The following is a 25,218-nucleotide window of genomic DNA, read 5'->3' as shown; positions in this document are numbered from 1 at the left end:
TCCATTGTTCAAACAGGACTGGGCAACATGACAAATGTGGTTAGTTACACATGGTTATTGTATTGAAAACAGATATCAGTATATTAAAGCTCAACGCTATCTGGATGGAATCCATTCTAATAAATGGAGCAGAGACATTGAGACATTGAGACATACACACACACACACACACACACACACACACAGTGGAGTTGTATTAATCCTAATTCATAGATGCCTAAAGAGGATTTATAGAAGAACATTTATAATCTGATAAATATTCATGTTCCCTTCAAACTAAATAACCAGATGTTTACTAAAGTTATTATAATAATGAATAATAATTACATTGCTCTCAGTTCTCATTACAAACCTTGAGTCATGGTCAATAATCTATGGTGGAATGTGAACATGCTGAGCTCTGATCAATCTGAGGTCGTTGGTGATTAGAACAGCTCCCGATGCCAATCAGAGAAAGGGAGAAAGGTCACTGGAGCACTGCTATGTGTTAGACTGAACCAGGAACTCAGTGAAAAATTCCATTGAAATGATTGTTTTTGTTTTCAATTAAAATGATGTCCGTCAAATGGACATATATGCATGGATTCATGTATGAGCCAGGCCTGAGCAACAGCCACTTCATCCCACAACTGTCACTGAGCAGCTGTTTTAATAAGCTGTTGAGGAGAAGTGTGGTTACAGCAGCCAGGGCTGACATGTTCCTCCTCTGACACCATCAGCCTGCGTTATGAGACTCACTTTGTGCTGTGGCCCGCTCAGTAGCAAGCTAACAGTTTTCACTACCCCCCGTGTTAGTGTGTGAATCAGAAAGCAGTGAGACACAGAGGGGACAAAGCCAGTGAGACAGAGAGACAAGAGTGTGGACTGGAGGCCTTACCCTGGGGCGGGGGTTGACAAGAGGAGCCTCCCTCTGGGCCTGTAGCTTTGTCCGTCTCCCCCGGCCCCGACAGGCCCACGTGGAGGGAGAGGTGCTCAGCAGAGGCAGAGGCAGCGGCAGCGGCAGCAGGGGGCGCTGTGGAGGGAGAGGGCACACCAGGAGCCTGGGATGAGGAGGGGAAGACGAGACGAAGGAGGAAGACGGAGGGGGAGCTTTGGGGGAGGGAGAGGGGGAGGGTGGGTGGGGGAGGCGGGGTGGGGCAAGCGTTGCCAATAGGGGTGTGGCTGTGTGGGATGGTCACGGGAGAAGGTGCAGGGAACATGGGCGGCCGTTGGGGGCCGGTGAGGGGGGCTTCTGGGTGAGAGGAGAAGGTGCTGCAATGGGGATGAGCGGCCGTGGACCCGCAGCCTTCCCTGGGGGACTGCTTATCATGACAGGGGGTGAGGGGGGTAGGGGAGTGAAGTTGCTCGCTGACCACACCACAGACTTGGGTGGAGGAGGTGGGACGGGGGCCAGAGCAGTAGCGGGCTTGGGGGATGGCTTGCTGTCGCCTCGGGACAGTGGCGTAGTGAGGCAGGACTGGATGGAAGGCAGAACCAAGAGAGGTGGCAAATCTTGAGGCCGAATGCCTTAGAGGCGGGGTTGGCGGTGTGACAGAGGAGGGTGTGGGCGTCCCAGGGGCTGGGCTGGTGGGCGTGGATGGGGATCCAGGTGTGGAGGACTGTCCTTCTGTACTCCTGAGGCGTGGGAGTGTACAGGGTGCTTTCGAAGGCTAAATGTACGCCACGCGGTAGGACAAGCCAACAACAAGACAGGACAGTAGGGAAGGAGTGACGGACGGAAGGAAGGAAAGAAGCAGCCGTCATGCACACAGAAGGGAAAGACAACAGGTCAGGAAAGAGAGAAGGAAGTAGGGATGGAAGAAAAAAGAGAAGGGGGCAGATGAAGCAGGAAAAAACAGCACAGAGCTATACAAAAGTCTTATTCCAGGCTATGTGTACTTTGTTGGGCTGAAGTGATGTGCCTACGTTAGTGGACAGGTGTTAGCACTGTGGACAGAGCCAGAGACAAGCAAGACAAGAGAGGACAACACAGCATAGATGCTTTAGTGTAGACTTAGAGTCCAACTAGACTAACGGCAAACACACTGGGCCCATATGGGAAAATAATTTTTTGGGATCTTCCTCTTTCTTCTTCCTTATCCCTGTTCATCTCCTCTTGGTCAGCTAGCCTTGGCCTTTCTCTTGTTGTTAACATGTTGTTAACTGTTCCTGCTTCAGCTTCCGGACTGTGGTTGGGACATTGATGCTCTCTTCAGGGCTAACTCCCTTCACTTCACAGGACATGGGACTTTACTGGGTTTTAATGAACTGCAGCATTTGTGCAGAGACTAACTGAAATCTACATTGTACATTTACTACCACACTGAATTAACTCAACATCTTCATGTAGTCTCAGGACATCTTACAGGTAGAGGATGGTCTTGACTTAGGCTTCTCTATCAATAAAGTGTCCTGAGATAACTTCTGTTAGGATTTGACACTATAAATAAAATTGAATTGAATTTTGTGAGAGGATTAGGGCTGTAGTCAACCATAGTTCTACCAACTCTTTAACCAATTGATTGGTTAACAGGGAAAAAATACATCTACACATTATCTCTAGATGAACTAAATCATCTACAGAGCACTAAGTGTGCTCTACCAGGTAGCACTGTTTGTACACCAAAGCGTTTTTTCCCCTGAGGCCAGCGTATGGTTTGAATGCTTTGCAGAGCCACATTATTCACACCATGCTACAAACCTGAGGCGGGAGCGAGGAGGCACTAAGGGTGTATTTTGCACTGAGCGCTGCACATTTGTTTCTGCTCACTGATATTAAAGACTGTTCAACTTTGGACAAATTTTAACTGTCAAATTTTTTCTGTGTCCAATCACAGTAGAGGAAGGGCAAAACCAGACCAACCGTCGGATCATAGATGTACATGTGTTGAACAACAACAACGGAGGAATTAAAAAGGAACACTGCTGGTCTGTAAATATACATCTGTCCTTTCTCAGTGACTGTGCTTCAGCCTTCCCTTCATCCGGAGCGAGTACTCCACCTTGTGCCTACATTTTTACCTCCACAAATATTCTGTATCATAGCAACCAAACACTTTGGCACTAGGCCTTATGACTGTAAGACCAAGTAACACCTGGTCAACGTGTCACCCCCAAAAAGGATGCATCCCCTGACTTCAGCGCCACATTGACGCTCACGCTGGTGGTTTGTAGTGTCTATTAGATGGATTGTTGTGAAGTTGTTGATTACCTGGCCTTTAACAACATTTTTTTTTTTTTTTAAATACTTTGGTTTATGAACAAAAACTTCCGCCTCAGCTGTACTTTGTGTTTAGTGCTAATTAGCACATGTTAGCATGCTACCAGGCTAAACTAGAATAGTAAACCTGGTGAACAGCTTAACTTCATCATGTTAGCAGGCTGACAGTAGTAATTAGCTCAAAGCTTGGCTGTAGACTCTTAGTATCATTATATATGACTCCAGGTTGGTACAGTGGGCAGTGTTGGCGGGGGACCCTTGTTCTTTCCATGGTGAGAACCAGGGTCAGGTTCTCACCATGGATAATTAATTTCATAACTTTCTAAATAGTTCTAATTGGCTTTATAAAGCAGTGTGTCATGTCAATTAAATCCCTCCTCTGTTTCATGTGTCATGTGTCTATCCTTGTTTGTGTGTGCTGCTGTACCACATGTCTTCTGTGTGTGTGAGGATGATGTAGACTTGTTAATCAAATCCGCACTCTGCTCCACTTCCCCATACCAGTGATGTCATTCTACCATTTTCTCTAGTCCTTATTCTTATGACTGGATTTAATGTTTTTGTTCAGGGTTGACACTACAGTATACACTAATTAATTAAATAATTATGCTTGCTCTTGGGAGGAATTGTTGGGTCTCTGTAAATTATAGTCTCAGGTCTAGACCTACTCTATCTGTAGAGTACCCTGAGATAACGCTATAAATAACATTTAATGGAACCAAATTGATTACTGCATTTAACAGTAAGACACAACACTGATATAATATTAATCTTTCTGTCTCAAACATTATGTTGTAGGGTTTATTCAATCAGCTGCTTCAAGTCAGGAACCTGGCCAGGAATATGAGCAAAAACACATTCACGTGAACAACAGCTGACCAGCTGTCAGCTGACAGATCATGTCTACAGCTCATTTATCCTCTCCAACTGGATTCCATGCTCATTCCCACTTCCACACCACTACACACACAATATTTTTCATTGACCCAGATTTTTTCTTCACGCTTAACTTATTCCTGTGCCAACTTCCCCCGCTCTACACCTCCACATTGACTATCTCTTCCTGCATCACTCATCGTCTGCTCCTTTTACTAAACTTTGACCTTTCCCATACTTCTTCATCATTCCTTTCATCCTCTCTGTAGCTCTGGGCAGCCCATGTGACTACGAGGCTGCAGCGTTGCTCTGCTCCCCAACAGCTAAGACACAATACCAACGCAGTGATTACACGCAGAGATGGACACGTGCACACATGCACACACATGAGAAGACAACAGAGCCACACTGCAGCCAAGCTTCTCGGCACCGAACCAACTTCAACATAAAAACAGTAGAGCCACCTCAAAACATTGAAATAAAAGAAAGAATAGACAGCTGCGTGTTGTTCACACACACACACACACACACACACACACACACACACACACACACGTGCATGTGAAGTGTTAGAAGTTATGTGTGTGTGACTAATGCAAGATGTTTCAAAAAGAATGCACTCAACCCTAAACTCACGTGCAAAGACTAGCACACCCCAGTGATTAGCAATCTGTTGTTAGCGCCTGTGCAGCCCATGGGCAGATGAGCAGAGTGTGAGCTGTATTGTAGCTTAGCACCAACAGCAGAAGCTAACCATTGGAGCACTGAGGCAGAGAGCTGCTCTCATGGGAAAGAAGGTTCATCTAGACTGAACCTATTACAGCTCAACATTTAGACCATGTTAAAGTTCAACTGGCTGTGTCCCAACTCCACATGACATACTGAATCCAACCAGGGTCTGAGCATGTGCACGGAATGAAATATACTAGGGTGACCAAACGTCCTATTTTGCCCAGACATGTCTACTTTTTATGTAGTGTCCGGGGCGTCCGGAAGGGGGGGGGGTTATAAATTCATGAAAATGTCCGGTTTTCACTCTTTTTCATGGTACCATTGAGCGTGTACTTAAATTGACTGGCGCTTTGCACACAATACTACGGTACTTTGTTGCATGACGGAATTCCCAAGAGGCTGTCTCTGCAACGCGCACATACAGGGAGCAGATCAGACAGCGGAGCCGAAGCGTAAATGCAGCTTCACAGTTGAACTGCAAAAAACACTTTCCACGTACATACAAGTGGGAGACGGAGTGCACTGTGTGCAAAGCTAGCACATATGTTTCAGTGTCTAATACAGGTGCTGGAGATCTAAAAGCTCACATGGACACCAAAAAACCTGATGCCATTACACTGAAAAGGTTTTAAGAGATATTTAATTGAAGCTGGATTTTGAAGATGACAGAGAATAGGTCATTTTTAGAACATTATTTCATATTTATTTATTTGAAAAGAGCTGTTATTTTGTTACAGGTTGTTACATACTTTATTATATAAGTTACTTTTGTACCATTGAGGCACAATCATTCATTACAATTAATTATTATTAACTCTGTGATAATTAAAATCACAGATTACGGTCTAGACCTACTCTTTTATGAAAAGCACTGTGAGATTACTGTGATTTGGCGTTATATATATAAATTTGAATTGAATTGAATAGAATTTATAAAGCATGTTCATTAACCTCTGAGAAGCCTGTCTGAAATTGTGTCTCAAGGCTTGGCCGAGTGTCCTCTTTTTTTGAAATCAATATATGGTCACCCTAAAACGTACTCACAACACTAATTCTGCAAATTGAAAATCGTTTGATTTTGTGTTGATGAAGCAAACTATGCAATGCACAAAGGGAGTGGAAAACCTGCTTACAGCTGCAACATTTAAAGCAAATTGTGGATGCGGTAAAACATCTTTGTAAAGACAGCAGAAACGTAATTGGCCGTGTCATTCAAGTTAATGTTTGAAAGAAATGCACTGGAGCGTGTATTCTATCATTTGGAGGCAAAACATCACTAAGATTGATATACTAATTAATTAACTGATGAATGATACAGTTAGAATGCAGTTTAGGGAATGGGGACACAACTCAGTCCAGAGTCAGCTTCCCATTTTTTAGACAAGATTATTACTAGAAACTACCTCCATTCATAAAGGTTCCTATTCAAAGATTCGGCTTGCAGTATTTTCTTTGCATAAGAATACTCTGCTGAAGACATGTTTCAATCGATTGTTCAGAGTAGCAAGAACAGGTTTATGTTTTAACATATCATTAATCAGCAAAACTCTGCATATTCAGACTGAAACTGTGTGTGTGGGTGCATCACTCACCGGCGTTGGAGATGCGTCTGCCTCTTTCCCAGTCCTGCTGCTCTCTGTCCAACTGCTCTTGCTGCTCCCTCTCAGTCTTCTCCAGCAGCTCCCGTTCATTGCGCTCCTGCTGCTCCAGCCGCTCCAGCCGCTCCGCTCCTGCTCAGCCTGCGCCTCACGCTCCCGACGTTCCTGCTCCTGGCGTTCCTGTTCCTGGCGTTCACGCTCCTGACGCTCGCGCTCCAGCATCTCTCGCTCCAGGCGTTCCTTCTCCTGACGCTCTCGCTCCTGATGCTCACGCTCCATCTCCTTCTGCCTCTGCATCTCCTGAAGCTGCCTGGAGGAGGAGACAGGAGTGGAGACAGTAGAAGAGACAGGAGAGGAGAGGAGACAGAAGAGGAGAGAGGAGAGGAGACAGGAGAGGAGACAGTACAAGAGATGGGAGAGGAGAGGAGACAGGAGAAGAGAGGAGAGGAGAGGAGGAGAAAACACATTAATGCAACATTAACAACATATGAATCTATTGTGTCTTGTGAAATATCACAATATAAATTGTGTTACTCAAGACCAGAGTCCAGAAATATATATAATATTGAAGTAAAGATGTAAAGAATGAGAAAAAAAAGGATTAGTGTGGTCGGTGTTGACCCACAGGCAGTTACTGTTAAAAACACACAGCGAGGACTGCCGCACACTGTGTGTATGAGCAAAAAAAAAAAAAACAGAGGCCAAATGTGTTTTCATTTGTGTTTTATTTGATGCCAAATCATTCATGTGATGTTAAAGATGATGAAGTATGGTGTATTCAGGGAGCTTTTCATGTGCAAACTGTGGCTGCAGATCCAGGTTACACCACTGGGTGTCAGCAGAAGGACGGTGCATGTGTGAGACAGCAGCAGAGTTTTCACACACACACACATCAAAATTAGATTCCTGTCACATACTTCTCATTCTGTGTTGTTTGTAAGAGTCAGAAGTTTATTGTTATACATATTTATCTCTGTATTTATTGTGTGTTTATTTCATATTAATGTTTAATATGGTTATGTACGCACAATCAAGGCAAATCCCATCTAAGTGTTACTTACTTGGCAATAAATCCTTTTCTTATTCGAATTCAGGGCTTTCTAGATCGGGCCATGCTTGAACGTCCAGGAAGGATGTCCAATAGATGGCCAAGTAACATTCCGACGTCAGCAAAACTTTCATTTTGGATTTTTTTAACTATAAAAGGATATTTTGATTGGACGTTAAAACAACCGTCATTTAACGTCTCAGTGTTTGCTGGGTACGGCTCCATTCAGAGCCACATTAGTCTGAGCTGTCATGATTATGTAAAAGTTATTTATGGTTTGTACCAGGGTGTCAACAAAGTTCAACATTATAAAGTGCTTAATGAAAGAAATTTGAACAAAGAAGATGACTAATCTATGAAAGTCAGTCAATAAATATGTTATGCAGAAGATTTTAACAATCAAGTAGAAAGGTCATCCTTCTCTATGCCCTCCTTTACACACCTCCACCCAGTGGAAAGGATCTTATCATTGTAATTACCTAATGCACCTTTGGTTGCCTTATTAAAGTGAATTTAGGTAGCACCAAAGCTGATTCTCTCAAACCCACAGAGCTTAGCTGTGACATGGCTGCAGAGAGCTCAAGGGCTCAGATCCACCGATCAGCTTCACAGGATTATCATGAGCAATATGATGCAAGGGAAAGGTGTGAAGGAGATTTCAGAAAGTTCTTTTTTATGTCTGCTAAACCTCCATCTACCTTACTCCCCTGACCTTTTAATACGAGGGTGAGCATAGCATCGGACTGTCTCTTTCTCCATCAACATAGAGAGATGGATGAAGAGACAGAGAAACTATAACATGATACACTTCATGGCACCATGCTGACCTAACACACACACACACACACACACACATACAGTGTTTTCACGGTGTCTCAGTGGTCCATTAATGTAATTACAGAAACACAGGGGCACACTGGATTTACGGCTGATGGAGGCGTGGTTATGTCTCTGAGGATTCTATCCGGTCTCCTCGAGGGGCTTCCCTCGTCTACAGTAATACTATATACTACTATATACTACTGTACTACATATTCTCCTTGTGGGATCCTCTGCACTGTAAAAGCAGAACATCTTCATATAGCTTAATGTAATGTTGTGACAGTAGTAAAATCTATTCAGGCAGATCAGAGTGTGTATGTGTGTGTGTGTGTGTGTGTGTGTGTGTGTGTGTGTGTGTGTGTGTGTGTGTGTGTGTGTGTGTGAACACATTGGGCACATGAGCATCAGAGCTGTACAAACCTGACTTGTCAAAGACAGGTATAAATCATTATTTATAACTATTTGCTGCATTGCAATAATTGGCGGCCGTTAAGGATATTAGATTCCTAGTATGTCAAAACAGGTTTATGATTCTGACTTTTGGGAACAAGAGTGGTCTGATCAAGACTCAGAATGTCAAGATTTATCCAGAAAGCAAAAATAACCCGTAAAGCACAAGATGGATTGATTTTGAACAGAACTGTTGACTGTCAAGAGCTCTGTGTCTGGTTTTGGGCTTTTGGCTCTGCATTTGCAACAGAAAATAATGAGAATACCGGGGAAAAATAAATATATAGTTCCTGTTCTTGATAATAATAAATTCAACTTGGCTTCTTTTATTACTAGTTTATGCAATGTTGTTATAAAAATGCAAACAATATAAGGATCAAAGTGATGTGAAGCCTGTTGAGTACAACTTAGTCAGTACAACTTAATACTCTACTTGTGACTGGAGGGTGACAGTGTATTATGTCTGCTAATATGTCAACAGAATGATTGAAAACATAAACGTGTAAAGTGGTGGAGATGTTCTATGGACATTAATTTTTTTGTGTGCATTTACAGTATGTCACTGTTGGAATGAATCCACTGGAAATTACTTTTACAGCCACCATTCATGTCGACATAGAGACAGATTTGATCGAAGAATATCAAAAAAATAATAATATCAATTCCAGAGCTGACAATGTTACTATGAACTAAGAGCAATGAGCATCGTTTCATGTATTTTGTCACTTCCAGAGGACTAATGCAGTGACGCCTACATACCTCCCCTGCCTGCACCGTCTACATATTTCCTGCCTCTGATGGGTGGACCTAAAACAGGTTCCTCTTCCCTCCACGTCCCTCTCTGCCTTGCAGGGAAACTGCAGGATACAAAGCTGTGAAAAGCCTCATGCACGGTTTAACTGGCGTCTTACTCTCCTCCTGTCAAGAGTTGCCTTGGAAACCGTTGCTAAGGGAGCGTGGGCTGCGGCAGGGCCTGAATCCCTACATGCACATAGACATACAGGCACATGTACATTTTATTCTTTTCCTCTTTGCATTAACCCACTAGAGTTGAAGATACTCTGAGGTAGAGTAAGAGAGGATTTGGGGCAATAATGGAACATCATATGGCTTATTGTCAAAATTAAGAGCCAAGAAAGGAGGAAGGAGGTGTGCTGCATGACAGAATGCAAATAATGTTATAATAGGATCTGCAGTCAAAGGGTATGAACATCAAAGGTTTGCAATACCCTGAATACCATTTCATTCTTTCAGTTGAATCGTTAGGGATGAATTCATTAGCTACAAAATGAAATGATTAATTCTGCAGTGGAGATATAGCTGAGCAATTTATCCAACCAACCATTTGACCTAAAACATCATAATGAACCAAAACAACTGTTAGGATATGCATTTACACTGATACATGATGTTAGGGGGCGTGTGTGTGATGCTGATAACTCAGTCATTGGCAGGTGTGTGGATGACAGATTGAGATGCTGGAAACAATGGCAAACCCCGTGGGCGGCTGTGGCTCAGTGGTAGAGCGGTTGCCTGCCAATCGGAAGGTTGGTGGTTCGATTCCTTGCCCTGCAGTCATTGTCAAGACACTGGCAAGACACTGAACCCCGAGTTGCCCCTGGTGCTGTGCATCGGTGTGTGAATGTGTGTGAGTGTTTATCTGATGAGCAGGTGGCACCTTGTACGGCAGCCTTGGCCACAGTGTATGAAAGTGTGTAAAAGCGCTTATATAGCGTATATAGTAGTGCTATATAAATATACATTCACACCAGACACTCCTACACTGATGAGGACAAAGAAATTTGTTTTCCCACATCATAAACTTTTGTAAATACACCTTCAAAACCTGAACTGCAAAAACAAGGAAGGACGGAGCGGACGCCAAGCTACGGCATGGTCTTGGGGAAGCCATCTGCACATGTGAAACCATGCAGATTCTGGGCGAGTCAGTTTAACACAGCACCAACCCCTCTAGGAGTAGGAAAGACACTCATCCAGGCAAGTTAGTCTCATTCTCACGTTGAACGCAACATGTAGGGAGAACCAGGGAGCATGTTTGTACATCCACCACAGATGGTGCTGTAATGTTACTGTGAGTGAGCTTCTGTCTGTGTCGCCCAGGCCGTTTGACCTCCAGAGAGAATTCCCCAAACTTTTCCTAGCTGTTTACATTCACTCCGAGGCTGACGCCAGCCCCAAAAAAGAGTGTTGGATGCTCCTAACTCCTCTCATCTTTGAAACAGTTCATGAACCCATACCCTTCTGGTTTTTTCTTTCTCTGCGCAACGTTAAGCAGCAACAGCTCATTAATATCCATGCATAGCACTAACGCAACGCGTGTCTTTATGTTGCCTTGAGAAGAAATTATGTCACACTCAGGTTTTACCACAAGTGACAACTGTGCTAAATCTCCAGGGAAACTGAAGTCTGGCCAAATCAGTTGGCCAGCTGGACTTAGTGGCTCGCCTGATTGGCTCACAGAACCAGGAAATGTTGCATGAATGGATAAGAGCCCAGATGGACCATATGGCCATACTGTAGTGAGGATCCAGTCCAAGCGTATGCGCGCACATACACACACGCACTCACACACACACACATTGGTTTCACAGAGGTTTCTGTGTGTGTGTGTGTGTGCGGGCTAAAAGCTAACAGCTAACCCACTCTCTGTCCTTACTATGTCTCCATCCTCACTTCCATTCAAGACCATGCAACACATTTCCTCTCTATTCCAACACACACTGCCTTGCTCCCACGCACCACACAGCTATTTATACCACAGCCTATTATTTCCAGCTCATGTCTTTTTAATCTGAGAGTAGGACCCTGCCTTTGTGAACAGGTGCTTTATCTGCACTCAGCCGTCCTGCTCCACTCTCCTTGATCCATCTGTCTCCATGAAAAGTGATGAAGGAGGAAGATGAGTACAGACAGTGAGAAGGAAAAGAAGATGTGCATCATAATTTCCACAACAGAGACCACTGAACAGTCCAGCCTCTCCATAAGTGAATAATCTCCATGTTTACAGAGTGAGCCAGAGGATGACTGTGGAAGTGGCTGAACACGTGTACTCACTGAGGACTGTTACCTCATCTTCTTTAATGAGGCCGAAAAGACCATCCATCTCACTCATCCATATCTATAATTCTTTCTTTTCTCTTCCATCTTCCATATCAGGCTTCACGGCTCAGTGTGACACATAATGAGAAGCATTAATGAAGTAAGATGTAGCCAAACACATAATTTGACAAACATCTTAGGCAGGTTATTTTCCCCATTATAAGCTTTGGGTTTTTACAATGGGCTGACTGTGTCCAGCCAGAGAATCCCCGAGCAGACCTCTTTCCATATTGGTACAGAGGCTGGCACTATTATTCTATTACTATTATTATATTTGTGGGGTCCAAAAACTGGGAATACAGTATACTTGTGGGGTCCCGACAGCTTTGTGACGCCAAAATGCTTGACCCCACAACTTTAAAGGGCTGTTTGAAGGTTTAGACGGGTTAAGGATTAGGGTTAGAATTAGGTTAAGGTGAGAGTAAGGGTTGAGGTTAGACATTTAGTTGTGATGGTTACGGTTAGGGTAAGGGGCTAATGAATGCATTATGTCAATGATGGGTCCCCACAAAGATAGTGCCACAAACCTGTGTGTGTGTGTGTGTGTGTGTGTATGTGTGTGAATGACAGAGACAGATAGAAGGAGAGAAACAAAGAGACTGTGTGTCTGAGGGGTCACAGAATGAACATGTGTTTTAGAATAATCAATATTTTAGCATACCTCATGCTGGACAGAATCTAACTTCTAATAAAACCTTTAGGTGGACGTTGGTTTGTCAAAATGACCCAAGTGGCGGGACAGAGAGGTGTGGGACTATACTGGCCCCTTTACACAACGCTCATGTTTGGATACGAGGACCATCAAAGCCACGTATGGAAGAATCTGCATTCATGATGTTTCTCCTTGACTCTGATGTTATATTATGATAGTGTTACGTTAGCATTCATCACATTACAATGTGGTGAGCCGCAGCTGGCCTTTACCTGACCTGCTTACTGAATCAGTCATCATTGTTTGGCTCACATAACTGATACTAAAGTTAGATGTTTACGTGTCTCTGTGTGTGAATATAGTTCTGTCCAAGATGCCCATGGCGCCTGTGTTTGCATGTTGGCAATTCATTCTCATAAATCCTTGAACAAGCTTTCTGGTAACAGGTTCTAAACCTTGGCCAACGGCTGGTCTCCATTAATACAGCTCTGGGTGCATGTATGCAAGTATGCGTGTGTTCCAGAGCCTCATTATTACCAGAGGGAAAGAGTGGCCTTGTATGGGGATGAAAAAGAATGCAAGGCTTTGTCTGAGTGCATGTGCGTGGGACACTGATAGATTGGTATTGAAAACAAGAAAAAGAAATAGAGAAATTAAATGGTGGAAGAGGGAGGGGTGCAGATAGAAGAAACAATGGTGCCTCAATGGCCCCAATGGATGTGATCTTTGGTCCTTACCTTCTCTGCAGCTCCATCTCTTCTGGCATGGGACCATTCTGAACCTGGGGGCCCTGTCTGGACAACGTGGGGCCTGTAGGTGGTGACACACACACAAACACACACACACACACACACACACACACACACACACACACACACACACACACACACACACCACACGCACGCACACACACACACACACAACACACCCTCCTTTAGACATCGAGCTGACATCCTCATTATGACTGACTATTTCAACATCCCAAACACCAGGAAATAAGTGAAGCATGAGCTCACCGAGCATTGGACTTTGTTTTAAATAACAGTAGCCCATTACATGTCAGTCCTTAAAAAAAAAAAAATATTAGTTTGTACACATGAAATCAATGAAAGCAATATGTGTTGCCACTGTGTTATTAAAATTAAAAAAACTACATTTAGTGCAACATAAGCCAAACACACACTGAACACACTGCTCTGTTCATCTTCAAATTCCTCTGCAAGAAAAATACACCTGTGGATTTTACTGTGCTGCTGAAATGTCAGAGGATAGCCTATTATAGCGCGGTTTAATGTTACTTTAATCCCATTGCGGTTGCCATGGCAACAACCTTTTTGTCTTGCAGTAGCTCTCCAGGGTCTTTAGCATGTGGAGCTGTCACCTGTCATTTGTGTGATCTGTAGAACAAGAGTCAGTAAATATGAAGACGCGTGAGCAGAAGAGTGATCATTTCAGAACCTTTAACCTCAGGAACCCTAAAAAGATGTGAGATTGATAAAAAAAAGTATTCAAACCCTTCCGTTGAGTGAAAGTAGCACTACCACACAGGAAATAAATACTCTGATTAAAGTGAAAATCCTGCATTTAAGTGTTGTCAGTGCTAATGTTTCATAAAAGTGAGATCCCTAACAAGCTTGTTAATGATACTAATTGGGAGGGTTAGTAGCTACAAATACCTAGGCATTGAAATTGATGCCCAATTCAAATTTGATATATGTTGGACATCTAAGGTACAAAAATTACAACAGCAAATATTAAATTTGTCAAATGTATGTTTATACTTAACAAAGAAAGGTCAAACATTGGCACAGGTCTAAAATAACAGGTGGTAGTGTTGGTCATGTAGACAGCCCAACAGACAGGATGGAGTCCTAATGAGGGCCTAACCTAAAGGATCGACACAGCTTTCTGTTTCCATCTGATTCTCATCCACTTTATATCAACCTATGAGCCTAGAACTGAGTAACTGCTTCTGCAAAGAGGAAATACACACACACACACACACACACACACACACACACACACACACACACACACGCAGAGCAGATTTGACTGCAGTTAGTATTAAATGTGTGAAGCGACAGAAAGAGATGAAGCAGACTGAATCTGGGCTGCCAGCCTGACGACTCTTTCTGAACACCAACATGCTCACATACATTGACCCTGGTTAACACCATCATTGGTGTTGACATTAGCTACCTTTTTCACAGGAGAAGTGCTGCATCTGAGTCAAAACAACTCCTTACTTCAACAACCTTTGTATCCTCAGAGGGAACTCATTTCTGCCACCAGCAAAAGTGCAAAAGAAGACACATGTGACATGATGCAGAATTTCTACTAGCATAAAGGACCAGTGAAACCTTGCAAAAATAAGCAAGGATGAACCAAATGCACCTTAGCCCCCACTAGTGTCAGCACAGAAAGATTGTGAATATTTCTTATCAAACAAATAACTTTTCCTCACTGATGAAAAACATTATGCTAGTATTGCTATGTATATGCTAGTTTTTATTATTGTTTGTGTGTGATGTAGACAGACTACTGACAGTGCTGTTAGTCTACTAACTCTGTCTGTGACACCATTATTTACATAAGAGTCTTTACTTTAACCCTAGTCAGCACACAACCTCAGGGGAAGCTGAGGGTCAACAGACAATACTAACGCTAATGCATTCCAGATATAACCTAGAATAAATCTGTCAGGAGGTCAAAATCTTTGGGAAGTCCATTGTCAACATTAATTAAAATCACTTAATTTCTGTAAAATCCTTTTCAATGTGAGGATTTATCTCATAGGAGGTTGGGTTCTGAACATGGTTCTATTTTGGATCTGGTTCCTGATTATTTGAGCTCAGATACTAACAAATCTCTTATGGGACCTGAGGCCTGTACTACGAATCTAGATTAACATGCCCTGGATTTATTTCAGTTACCCGTCTTCACCTAACCTAACAACCGTGGTCCTGCATAAACTGTGTCGATGGTTAACGATGGTTAACAACTAGTTCAATCAACCCAAGGTTTCGCAATCTAGAGACGCGCATTCACATTAAAGAGGCGAAGTTTCCACAACGCGACAAATCACAAACATCTACCAGAGACGCATATTTTATATAACAAGAGCAAACTTTATTTCCACAAAAATATGAAGAACACAGACACGGTTTTACAGAGAAAACGCAATATAGTCACTGCTTCTTTAAACAGGAAGGAAAGCTGAAGCTGTAAATGTGTAAATCACAACACTTATCAATATCACTTCTCCATCAGTCAGGACCAAGAGCTGACCATAATTACACTTGTCCTTTCCATAATCTGTCCTTGCTTTAGCCTTTTATTTCAGTTGCTACCCTGGCAGTGGGAAGCAATCGTGAGAGAAAATAAAAAATGTAAGAACATAAATCAAACCGATGCACTGTGCACATTGGCAACACATGGCTCAACAAACTGATACTATACATAATTCTACTGAAAATCTATATCACACATCACTCTTTACCATAACTCAGAGTGGCACCATGAAATGATCTCACAACACTCACCAGTCAATGCCCTGTTACCATCCCATAGTTCACATTAATAAACATAAACATATGTCTCATGTAGAAACATCTGACCTCAGCTAGAGATCAGATTGGAGTATTTTTAATAATGCATAGCGTCTCCATTTAACACAGAGTAACCTTTTCTACATCTAGCTCTCTATCTGCCATGCTTATCCAAATCATCTCATCTTATTACCTCAGTAGAAATAGAATTGAATTAAGCCCACAGACAGCAATATCTGCGACTGTAATCGCTGACATGGTCTCTCGTCTCCGTCTTCCGCTGCCTGCGGGTGTAATTGCGTTACTGTCTGCTCTAATAGCTTACTGTATGTGCTAATGACAGAACACAGGCTGCAGCCAACAGGGCAGGAGACTTAAGATCAGATAAACAGGCCCGACATTCCTATTACACATCTCATTATCTAACACAAGGAACTGTTAACAGCCACTAGACCCACTGAGTCTCAAGGTGAATTCAGTCATTTTCCCTTCTCATCAAATGGAACTTCTCACAAGATCAGAATTGATTTAATGACCCAACACAACAGCACTTAGACTTGGCCCAGTTCCAAAAACACAATCAGACACATTGCTGGGAATGACAGGGCGGAGAGAGAAGGCATCAGGTAAAGCTAAAGGGAGGTATTTACAGACCGAACCAGACAGAGAACAAGGACACTGTTTTCAATATCTCCTCTGCAAAGCTGAACACACACACACACACACACACACACCCACACCACACACACACACACACACACACACACACAGTAAAACAACTATAGCCGTCTGTTCCCCTCCCTCTTGTATACCTACATGAAGGCAGCGTCAGTGTGGGCCTCTTCTGGCAGCAAACGTAGCGCCACAGTCCATGTGGGGCCCCGTCTGACCCGTTCCCAGGCCTCAGTGCCAGCAACACACTGCTGCCAGCCCCCCCCACCAGCCCAGCTCCCCCGGTACAGTCCTGGGAGCTCACGTACAGAACCATAGCTCAGATTTTGGAGGTTCTTCTTTCAATTTCCAGAGCCTTAGCCCTGCATCATCCACTGCTGGAGGTTTGTAAAGCTTAGACTGATGGGTATGAACTAAAGTTGCACAAATATTGAGCCGTCTTCTGCTGCAGTAGCCGGGCAACTTCTATATTCTTTGATGTCTTAATATCCTGATAGTACACCTTTAAAGATGACGCTGAAATGCCTGGCGTGGTCGTTCTTTGTGCCGGCTCCCCAACAGATTAGAATTGAGGGAAACAAAGGAAGAGGAGAGAGAGGGACGGAGAGTGGGAGGGAGAGATATACATAAGAGGCAGAGAGGGAGAGAAAGACAGAAAATTACAACTAGACAGAGATAAAGAAAGAGGAGAAACAGAGTGGCGCAACACAAAGGCAGAGACAGAAATAGAGAGAGAGATAAAGAGAAAAAGAGAGAGAGAGAGAAAGAGAGAGAGAGATATGCGTACAGGATGTGGTGGGACTCTACTTGATGGGTTGGTCAGCCAGTTTGTACTTCCTGGATCCAATCTATTATTCATATGCTGGATACAGAATAGGACACAACACTGCTGCCCTCAATATCATTACCAGTTGTGTGTGTGTGTGTGTGTGTGTGTGCAATAAAGGATACTCAGCGTCTATTTCAATTATTTATTAAGATCCCGGGAAGTAGCCAGAATTTTTTGAGCGATCCAAATAATTTTGCTTTTATTTGCTGAGTCTCTGGCATTTATGATTTCCCTCCAATGTAGCCAACCCTTAGCAGACTGTAACAGTAGTATATAGTGAATATGCATTTGCACGATCACACCAATTGAGCAAAGGTGAGATTAACTCTCCGTGTGCCATTCTATACATGTACAGAAAGTGTTGAACACAGTCTGAATACAGGTGTGCAGAGAGCACTTCTCCTCAGGTGTTGCATTCAGTCACATCTCAGAATCTCTTCATGGTCAACACACAGCTGCATGTCAGCACCAGCAACATTTGAAAATACTATGAAACAGGGAAAAAGACCAATGTTGATGGTTTAACATGGTTATATGCCCTTTCATCACCAACCTTTGACAAATACACTGTACTGCCTCTGCCTCCCTGCAATACCTCAAAGAGGTTGATGGTCGCTGTGAAATAGTTACCAGCTCACCAGGAAATAAAAAAACAAAAGCTGATATAATATATACAGCAGTACTTGCAAAAAGTAAACCTTATTTCTACTGACTGTGGCTGTGATTATGTGTCACTAATGCTGTTTGTACTGAGAGATACTGAGATGAGAGTTTGACCTCCTCCCAACACACCAGGAGCAGGAGACATCTTTACAAACATAGGAACACAGGTAAGATACTAGCCAATCAGCTACGAGGGTCAAAGAGCATCACACCAGAGCATCAATAATAGGTTTAGAGTCCATATCTGAATCTGTACTCAACCCTAATGTTATGTGGGACCTTCTCAACAATCTCAGTATACCTCCCTGGTCCCCAGACCTGAAGGCTGTCACACAGGAAGAGACAACCATCAATAAGTTCTCCATGCACTCAGGTAAATCCCCAGCCAATTATGGCTTTCCATCAACCTTCTATAACAAGCTTTCATTGCAGCTCTTTCCTCACTTAGCTTCAGTTTTTTTCAGTCTATTCTGACAGATCGATTTATTAGTTGCTTGCATAATGAGCTGGAGATCAAATATTACACACTATATGTTTGTTTGATATATTTACCACTACACTACCACAGCATGTCAGTAGATTTTATGAATGACAACACACAACAAAGGAAGGAATAATTCAAAAAGATGACAAAAAGGAGACAAAAGGTGAAGAGAAGAGAAAAAGACAGTGAACATGATAGGAGAGACGGAGTGATTATCCCGATGGTGGACATGGACAGACAGCGGTGAAGGACAGGGACCCACCCAGAGAAATCTGCAGTCATCAAACCTGCCATCCATCTATGTTTGTCTGAGTGAAGAGCGGACACTGTCCCATGCCAACAGGTCAAGGTCTTTGTGTACATGTGCTGATGAGCATTAGTCCAATATGTCCATCCATCATCCCGTCCCAGACAGACAGACTACAGAGCGCCCAGGGCTAGTGAATAACATCTGACGCTCAGACTCTTTTTGGTGGACTCAGTATGAAAAGTGTGTTCATTTTTAGCATGTGTCTCCAGTGGGTCCTGAGGCCAGTAACTCAGAGCTCAATGATGTACACACTCTGCAATCACAGACAAAATGCAACTGTCAAAGTGAACCTGACTATGAGACATAAATGTCCACGTCCAGGTCTATTTAGGCCATCTGGTCAAAGCACAGATAGCAGGAATACACATGCTGTTTCTAAAAGCTAGATTCCACAGCCTAAGTAAGATATTTTGCCCATGATGTCACCATCCAAGCATCTGTAGCAACATCTTGTGATTGGCTGCAGCCCAGGCTGAGCCAGAATGGAAAAAGGACACCTGCTTCATAGAAATACTGTATATTGCTCTAGTAAAAAGCATGACATGTGGCCGCAGGCCAGGACCAGATGTTGGCTCATCTTTATCAAGCCAGGATTCCTTCCAGACTAAAAACAACTTACTCCGGAGATTGATATGAAGCTTCCTCCACTGACTGACACTGGCTGATCGGAGGGATGCTCATTCACAGTACAACATGCAGACCCACAGCACAAATGATAATTTGTGGTTAGACAAGAGTGAAATTGGAAATGCAGAAAACAGCTTGGGCTTGAACATTGTTAATGTAAGGACCCATGGTGACTCTCCTATTCCTCTGTTTTTATTATGAGTCTGTGGTGGCCAGTGCTATCCTGTTTGCAGTTGCATGCTGGGGCAGCAGGCTGAGGGTAGCGGACGCCAACAGACTCAACAAACTGATCCGCAAGGCCAGTAACGTTGTGGTGGTGGATCTGGACTCTCTGTTGGTGGTGTCGGAGAGGAGGACGCTGTCCAAACTACATGCCATCTTGGACAATGTCTCGCACCCACTCCATGGCTTGCTGCTCAAACACAGGAGCACTTTCAGTGACAGACTCATTCTCCCAAAATGCACCACAGAGCGCCACAGGAAGTCATTCCTGCATGTGGCCATCAAACTTTATAACTCCTCCCTCTGACACACACTCTTAGAGGTTAAAACTGGACAATGTTATCTGTTTTGTGCAATAATACTGGCCTGAAATGTGTGCAATACTCAACTGCCACAATTTTTATTAATATTATTATTATTATTATTATTACTTTTCACCATTGCAACTCCTTAATTATGTTAATTATGTAAATACTATATCATAATATTTCGTTAACTATGTAAATACCGTACATGTCCACACTCCTTATATTTCTTTATTTATATTTCTACTCTGATATTTATACTATTTGTGCAACTGCAACACAGAGTTTCCCTTCGGGGATCAATAAAGTATTTCTGATTCTGATTCTGTTTTAGGTAACAGTGTGGTGAATTATAAGTTTTACCACAACTTCCCTTTACAGATCACTGCCAAACAACACTTTATTTAAATAAGTCTACAAAATATAGCATTGTACCAGAATCAGAATCCAGCAAAATGTATGACCTTTATCAAAAATATATATAAAACAAATGCAGCTCTATAGAAATCAAATCAAAACTTAATCTCTACAGACTTACGAAATACCCATGCACAAAAGAGTAAATTTATCTACACAGCATTTAAACAATATATTTGATGAATTAGCTACACAATCAAACCTCAAAATAATTAACTATAGTAACAAAATAACCAAACACAAACCTTGAAAAGACTGGTATGATCATGAATGTGTTCATGCTAGAAAACAACTAAAACTACTACAGTGGTGTGAAAAAGTGTTTGCACCCTTCCTCATTTCCTGTTCCTTTGCATGTTTGTCACAAACAAAACAAAAGTGTTTCGGAACATCAAACCAATTTAAACAATAGTCGAGGACAACACAAGTAAACACAAAATGCAATTTGTAAATGAAGGTGTTTATTATTAAAGATGAAAAAAAATCCAAACTATCATGGCCCTGTGTGAAAAAGTGATCACACCACTGTATCTGAGAAAAACACATGAGACACCTATTAGAGTCAAATACCACCAGGCACTAAAATACTACAAAACTCTAATCAATAAGAAAAAAGAGCTTTACAGATCTGAAGAATTTAACAAAATAGAAGAAGCTTTTGACCAAAACTTCTTCTGGAATTTGTGGAATAAATTCAATCCAAGAAAAACTAAAGATAAATTAACAATTCAAAATGGCTTGATCTGGAAAAATCACAAGCGTCTTGCTCAGGGACACATTGGTTGATATACTGCAGTGGAAATCAAACCCGGGTTTTCCACACCAAAGGCACGTGTCAAATCCAGCGCACCATTACCAAGCAAAATGTCTTTAGTAAAAATCAAATTGGCTTTTTACCGAAATATTCTACGTCAGACCACATTTACACTCTGTATAAGCTTTCGACTCAAAATGGCATGATGGGCTTTTTTATAAACTTATTGAAAGCGTAAAGTTTATGACACTATTAAATTACTGTACACGGAAAATAAATGTGCAGTAAAAATTAGCTCCAAAAGAACAGAATTCTTTAACAAGGGCGTGGAGTGAGACACGGATGCAGTTTGAATCCAACACTGTTCCATCCAATATTTACCTCAATGAACTACCAGCAATGTTAGAACAATATGCAGCCCCAGGTCTCACACTTCATGATACCAACATCAAGTTCCTGCTCTATGCTGATGATCTAGAGCTGTTGTCCCCAACAGAAGAGGAATTACAACAGAGACTGTCCATCTTAGAGCAGTGCTGTCAGAAATGGGTACGGACAGACTGACAGTAAATTTGAAAAATACCAGTGTTATGGTATTTCAGAGGAGAGCCAGATCTCCGGTAAGTAGCCAGAGTTACAACTTCACTCTGGGCAACACCAGACTAAAACAAAAGGATTCATAAGGGTTGAAATTAATGCATAAGGGAATTTCAACCTGGCCATAAACAAACTTTGTAATAAAGCTCGGAGAGCTTTGTATGCAATCAAATGCATATTTGGAAAAAAAATATTCCCGCATGAATTTGGCTAAAAATATACAATTTTCTGATAACACCAACAATGCTTGGCTGAAGTTTGGGGCCCGATTTTGAAACCAGAATTTATACACTGGGATAAAACTCCCACTGAAAAATTACAATTGGAATTCTGTAAAATTATTCTAAACTTTTGCTCAAACAGAGCAGAACTATGTATTCCCTTTGAAAATTCAAATCCAAAGAAGGTCAATTAAATTTTGGCAGCATTTAAATTAAGCTGATGAAAATTCCATTGCATACAAAGCTCACCTAAGCAACCAGCAGTGTTCAGATGTCCACACCCTGGACCATCTGGCTTGGAGATACACGGAGCTAAACATTTCGGTCAGTAGTAGATAGACATGTAGAGAGAGACAGGCACACTGAGCTAAACACAATCAGTAGTAGACAGACAGGTAGAGACAGAGACAGGTACACTGAGCTAAACACGGTCAGTAGTAGACAGACAGGTAGAGAGAGACAGGTACACTGAGCTAAACACAGTCAGTAGTAGACAGACAGGTAGAGAGAGAGACAGGTACACTGAGCTAAACACATTCAGTAGTAGACAGACAGGTAGAGAGAGAGATAGGTACACTGAGCTAAACACGGTCAGTAGTAGACAGACAGGTAGAGAGAGAGACAGGTACACTGAGCTAAACACGGTCAGTAGTAGATAGACAGGTAGAGAGAGACAGGTACACTGAGCTAAACACGGTCAGTAGTAGATAGACAGGTAGAGAGAGACAGGCACACTGAGCTAAACACGGTCAGTAGTAGACAGACAGGTAGAGAGAGACAGGTACACTGAGCTAAACACGGTCAGTAGTAGACAGACAGGTAGAGAGAGACAGGTACACTGAGCTAAACACGGTCAGTAGTAGACAGACAGGTAGAGAGAGAGACAGGTACACTGAGCTAAACACGGTCAGTAATAGATAGACAGGTAGAGAGAGACAGGTACACTGAGCTAAACACGGTCAGTAGTAGATAGACAGGTAGAGAGAGACAGGCACACTGAGCTAAACACAGTCAGTAGTAGACAGACAGGTAGAGAGAGAGACAGGTACACTGAGCTAAACACAGTCGTAAGACAGGTAGAGAGAGACAGTACCTGAGCTAACCGCATAGTAGACAGACAGTAGAGAGAGAGACAGGTACACTGAGCTAAACACGGTCAGTAGTAGACAGACAGGTAGAGAGAGAGACAGGTACACTGAGCTAAACACGGTCAGTAGTAGACAGACAGGTAGAGAGAGAGACAGGTACACTGAGATAAACACAGTCTGTAGTAGACAGACAGGTAGAGAGAGAGACAGGTACACTGAGCTAAACACGGTTTTTAGCAGGTTTTAAACAGTGTTTAGCTCCATACTAAAATGAGCCTCAGAGTCTTCAATCAATAGATTTGAAACTAAATTAAAAGACAAGTATAAAGAACAATGGCAAAATGAAATTAAAATACAACACAAGCTCCTCTGTTATCAATCCCTGAACAAAGATATCTGAATATTGCAAAACAAAAAAATCCAAAAGAAACAAAATACCGAGTCAGTGACCATGAGCTGGAAATTGAAAGAGGTTGACATTTAAAAGTGTGGAGACCAAGAAAGGAACATATCTGTACACACTGCCACCAGGATATTGAAACAGAATTACATTTTCTACGTACATGTCCCAAATATAAAGATATATATTATATATAAATATTTCCAAAAATTTGAAAAACATATACCAGGCTTCACTACCTACAGCTTCCTTTTTTATTAGGGGAAGATAAAAACATGGCATGGCTAACAGCTAAATATGTCTTCTCCTGCCACAATAAAAGGCAAAATAAATAGAAATTATTATATATTATCATTTTACTATTCTTTTTTTATTGTTTCAAAGTACCCTTTGAGGGACATGCACATGATTTGTTTAATATCTACAATTATATCAAAAGTATCCTGTTTACTTGTATTATTATATCAGATGTATTTACTCCTTGTTGTTGTTTATATGTATGTTTCTTCTTGTGCTTTGGCAACACAGATGGATTTTTGTCATGCAAATAAAGCAACATGAAATTGAATTGAGAGAGGTAGAGAGAGATAGAGACAGGTAGAGAGAGAGATACACGTATCAGAGTTGTGGTTGTGAAGAAGCTTGTTGTCATTAAATATTCAGCCCTCTCCTGGCAGCTCCTAACAGAGCTCTTCTTTTGGCAGAGATAGGAGTCATTTCCAGGTTAACAGAGTTGATAAACTGGAATTACTAGGACCAAATACATGGTACTCTTGAGATTTTATGTCCAGTTACTACTGATCTCTACTTTGAGTCAGTTCTTCAATCTGGGCCCAGAAGCAGGAGCCCGAACCAGCAGACTGAATACCAAACAGTTTGCATTGTAGGCCCAACCAAAAGAATGTATGAAGAAATAAAGCTCCTTTTGTTACACAGTTGGGAATGTGGCTGCCTAAAAGCCCTTTCACAGTCAGCGCATCCAAGCGTGCGCCAATGTGACGTCAAAAGACAGACATACGACATAACGTTTCGTACCCGATGACAGTCGAGTCAGACCGGCTCTGGTCGAGTCCAGATGTTAGTAGTGCATGCTCAGATTTAAACGCTTTACGACATAACTGTCATACTGAAATTAGTGAAATCCATGAAATAGTAAACTTTTCTCATTACAAACAATAACAGAAGATGGGAATTTCAAAAACGTTTTAGCTAACTATGATAGTTTGATTGCCAACGTTAGCTCAAAATGCCATTCAAGTGACAGCCTTTGTTGTTAGATTGCTAGCTTGTAGCAAAGCTAGCAGTCATTTCAAAAACGTTTTAGCTATCAATGATTGATTGATTGATTGCTAACGTTAGCTCAAAACTCCATTCAAGGGACAGTCGTTGTTGTGTTTGATGCTAACTTGTAGCCAGCAGTGAACGAACTTGGATAAGTAGGTCTATTTTTTTGATGACTTTGTTGCATTAAAATGGCGCCATGTGAGCTGGGAGGAGAGAGGAGAGGGTTACCCTCTTGGTTGCAACCACCACGCGGGAGGATAAACAGTGACGGCGCTCTCATGACATCCCATTTGCGCACGC

General features: G+C 42.2%; 2 protein-coding genes across 2 annotated transcripts in view; both read right to left on the bottom strand.

Moving 5' to 3' along the window:
• Positions 1-25,218, bottom strand: part of mdn1 (midasin AAA ATPase 1) — a 1,030,807-nt gene that overhangs the window by 789,343 nt on the left and 216,246 nt on the right. The window lies entirely within an intron of this gene.
• Positions 1-25,218, bottom strand: part of enah (ENAH actin regulator) — a 66,438-nt gene that overhangs the window by 15,826 nt on the left and 25,394 nt on the right. Inside the window, 9 exon segments of the mRNA XM_032542343.1 lie at positions 878-1,057; positions 1,060-1,115; positions 1,117-1,207; positions 1,210-1,406; positions 1,408-1,598; positions 1,600-1,649; positions 6,400-6,531; positions 6,534-6,715; positions 13,235-13,307. Of these exon segments, the coding sequence (XP_032398234.1) occupies positions 878-1,057; positions 1,060-1,115; positions 1,117-1,207; positions 1,210-1,406; positions 1,408-1,598; positions 1,600-1,649; positions 6,400-6,531; positions 6,534-6,715; positions 13,235-13,307 (1,152 nt within the window).

The sequence above is a fragment of the Etheostoma spectabile genome, chromosome 18, assembly GCF_008692095.1.
Source record: "Etheostoma spectabile isolate EspeVRDwgs_2016 chromosome 18, UIUC_Espe_1.0, whole genome shotgun sequence".
Classification (NCBI taxonomy): Eukaryota; Metazoa; Chordata; class Actinopteri; order Perciformes; family Percidae; genus Etheostoma; species Etheostoma spectabile.
The sequence above is the reverse complement of the archived record's forward strand: the minus strand, read 5'-3'. Positions and strand labels throughout refer to the sequence as shown.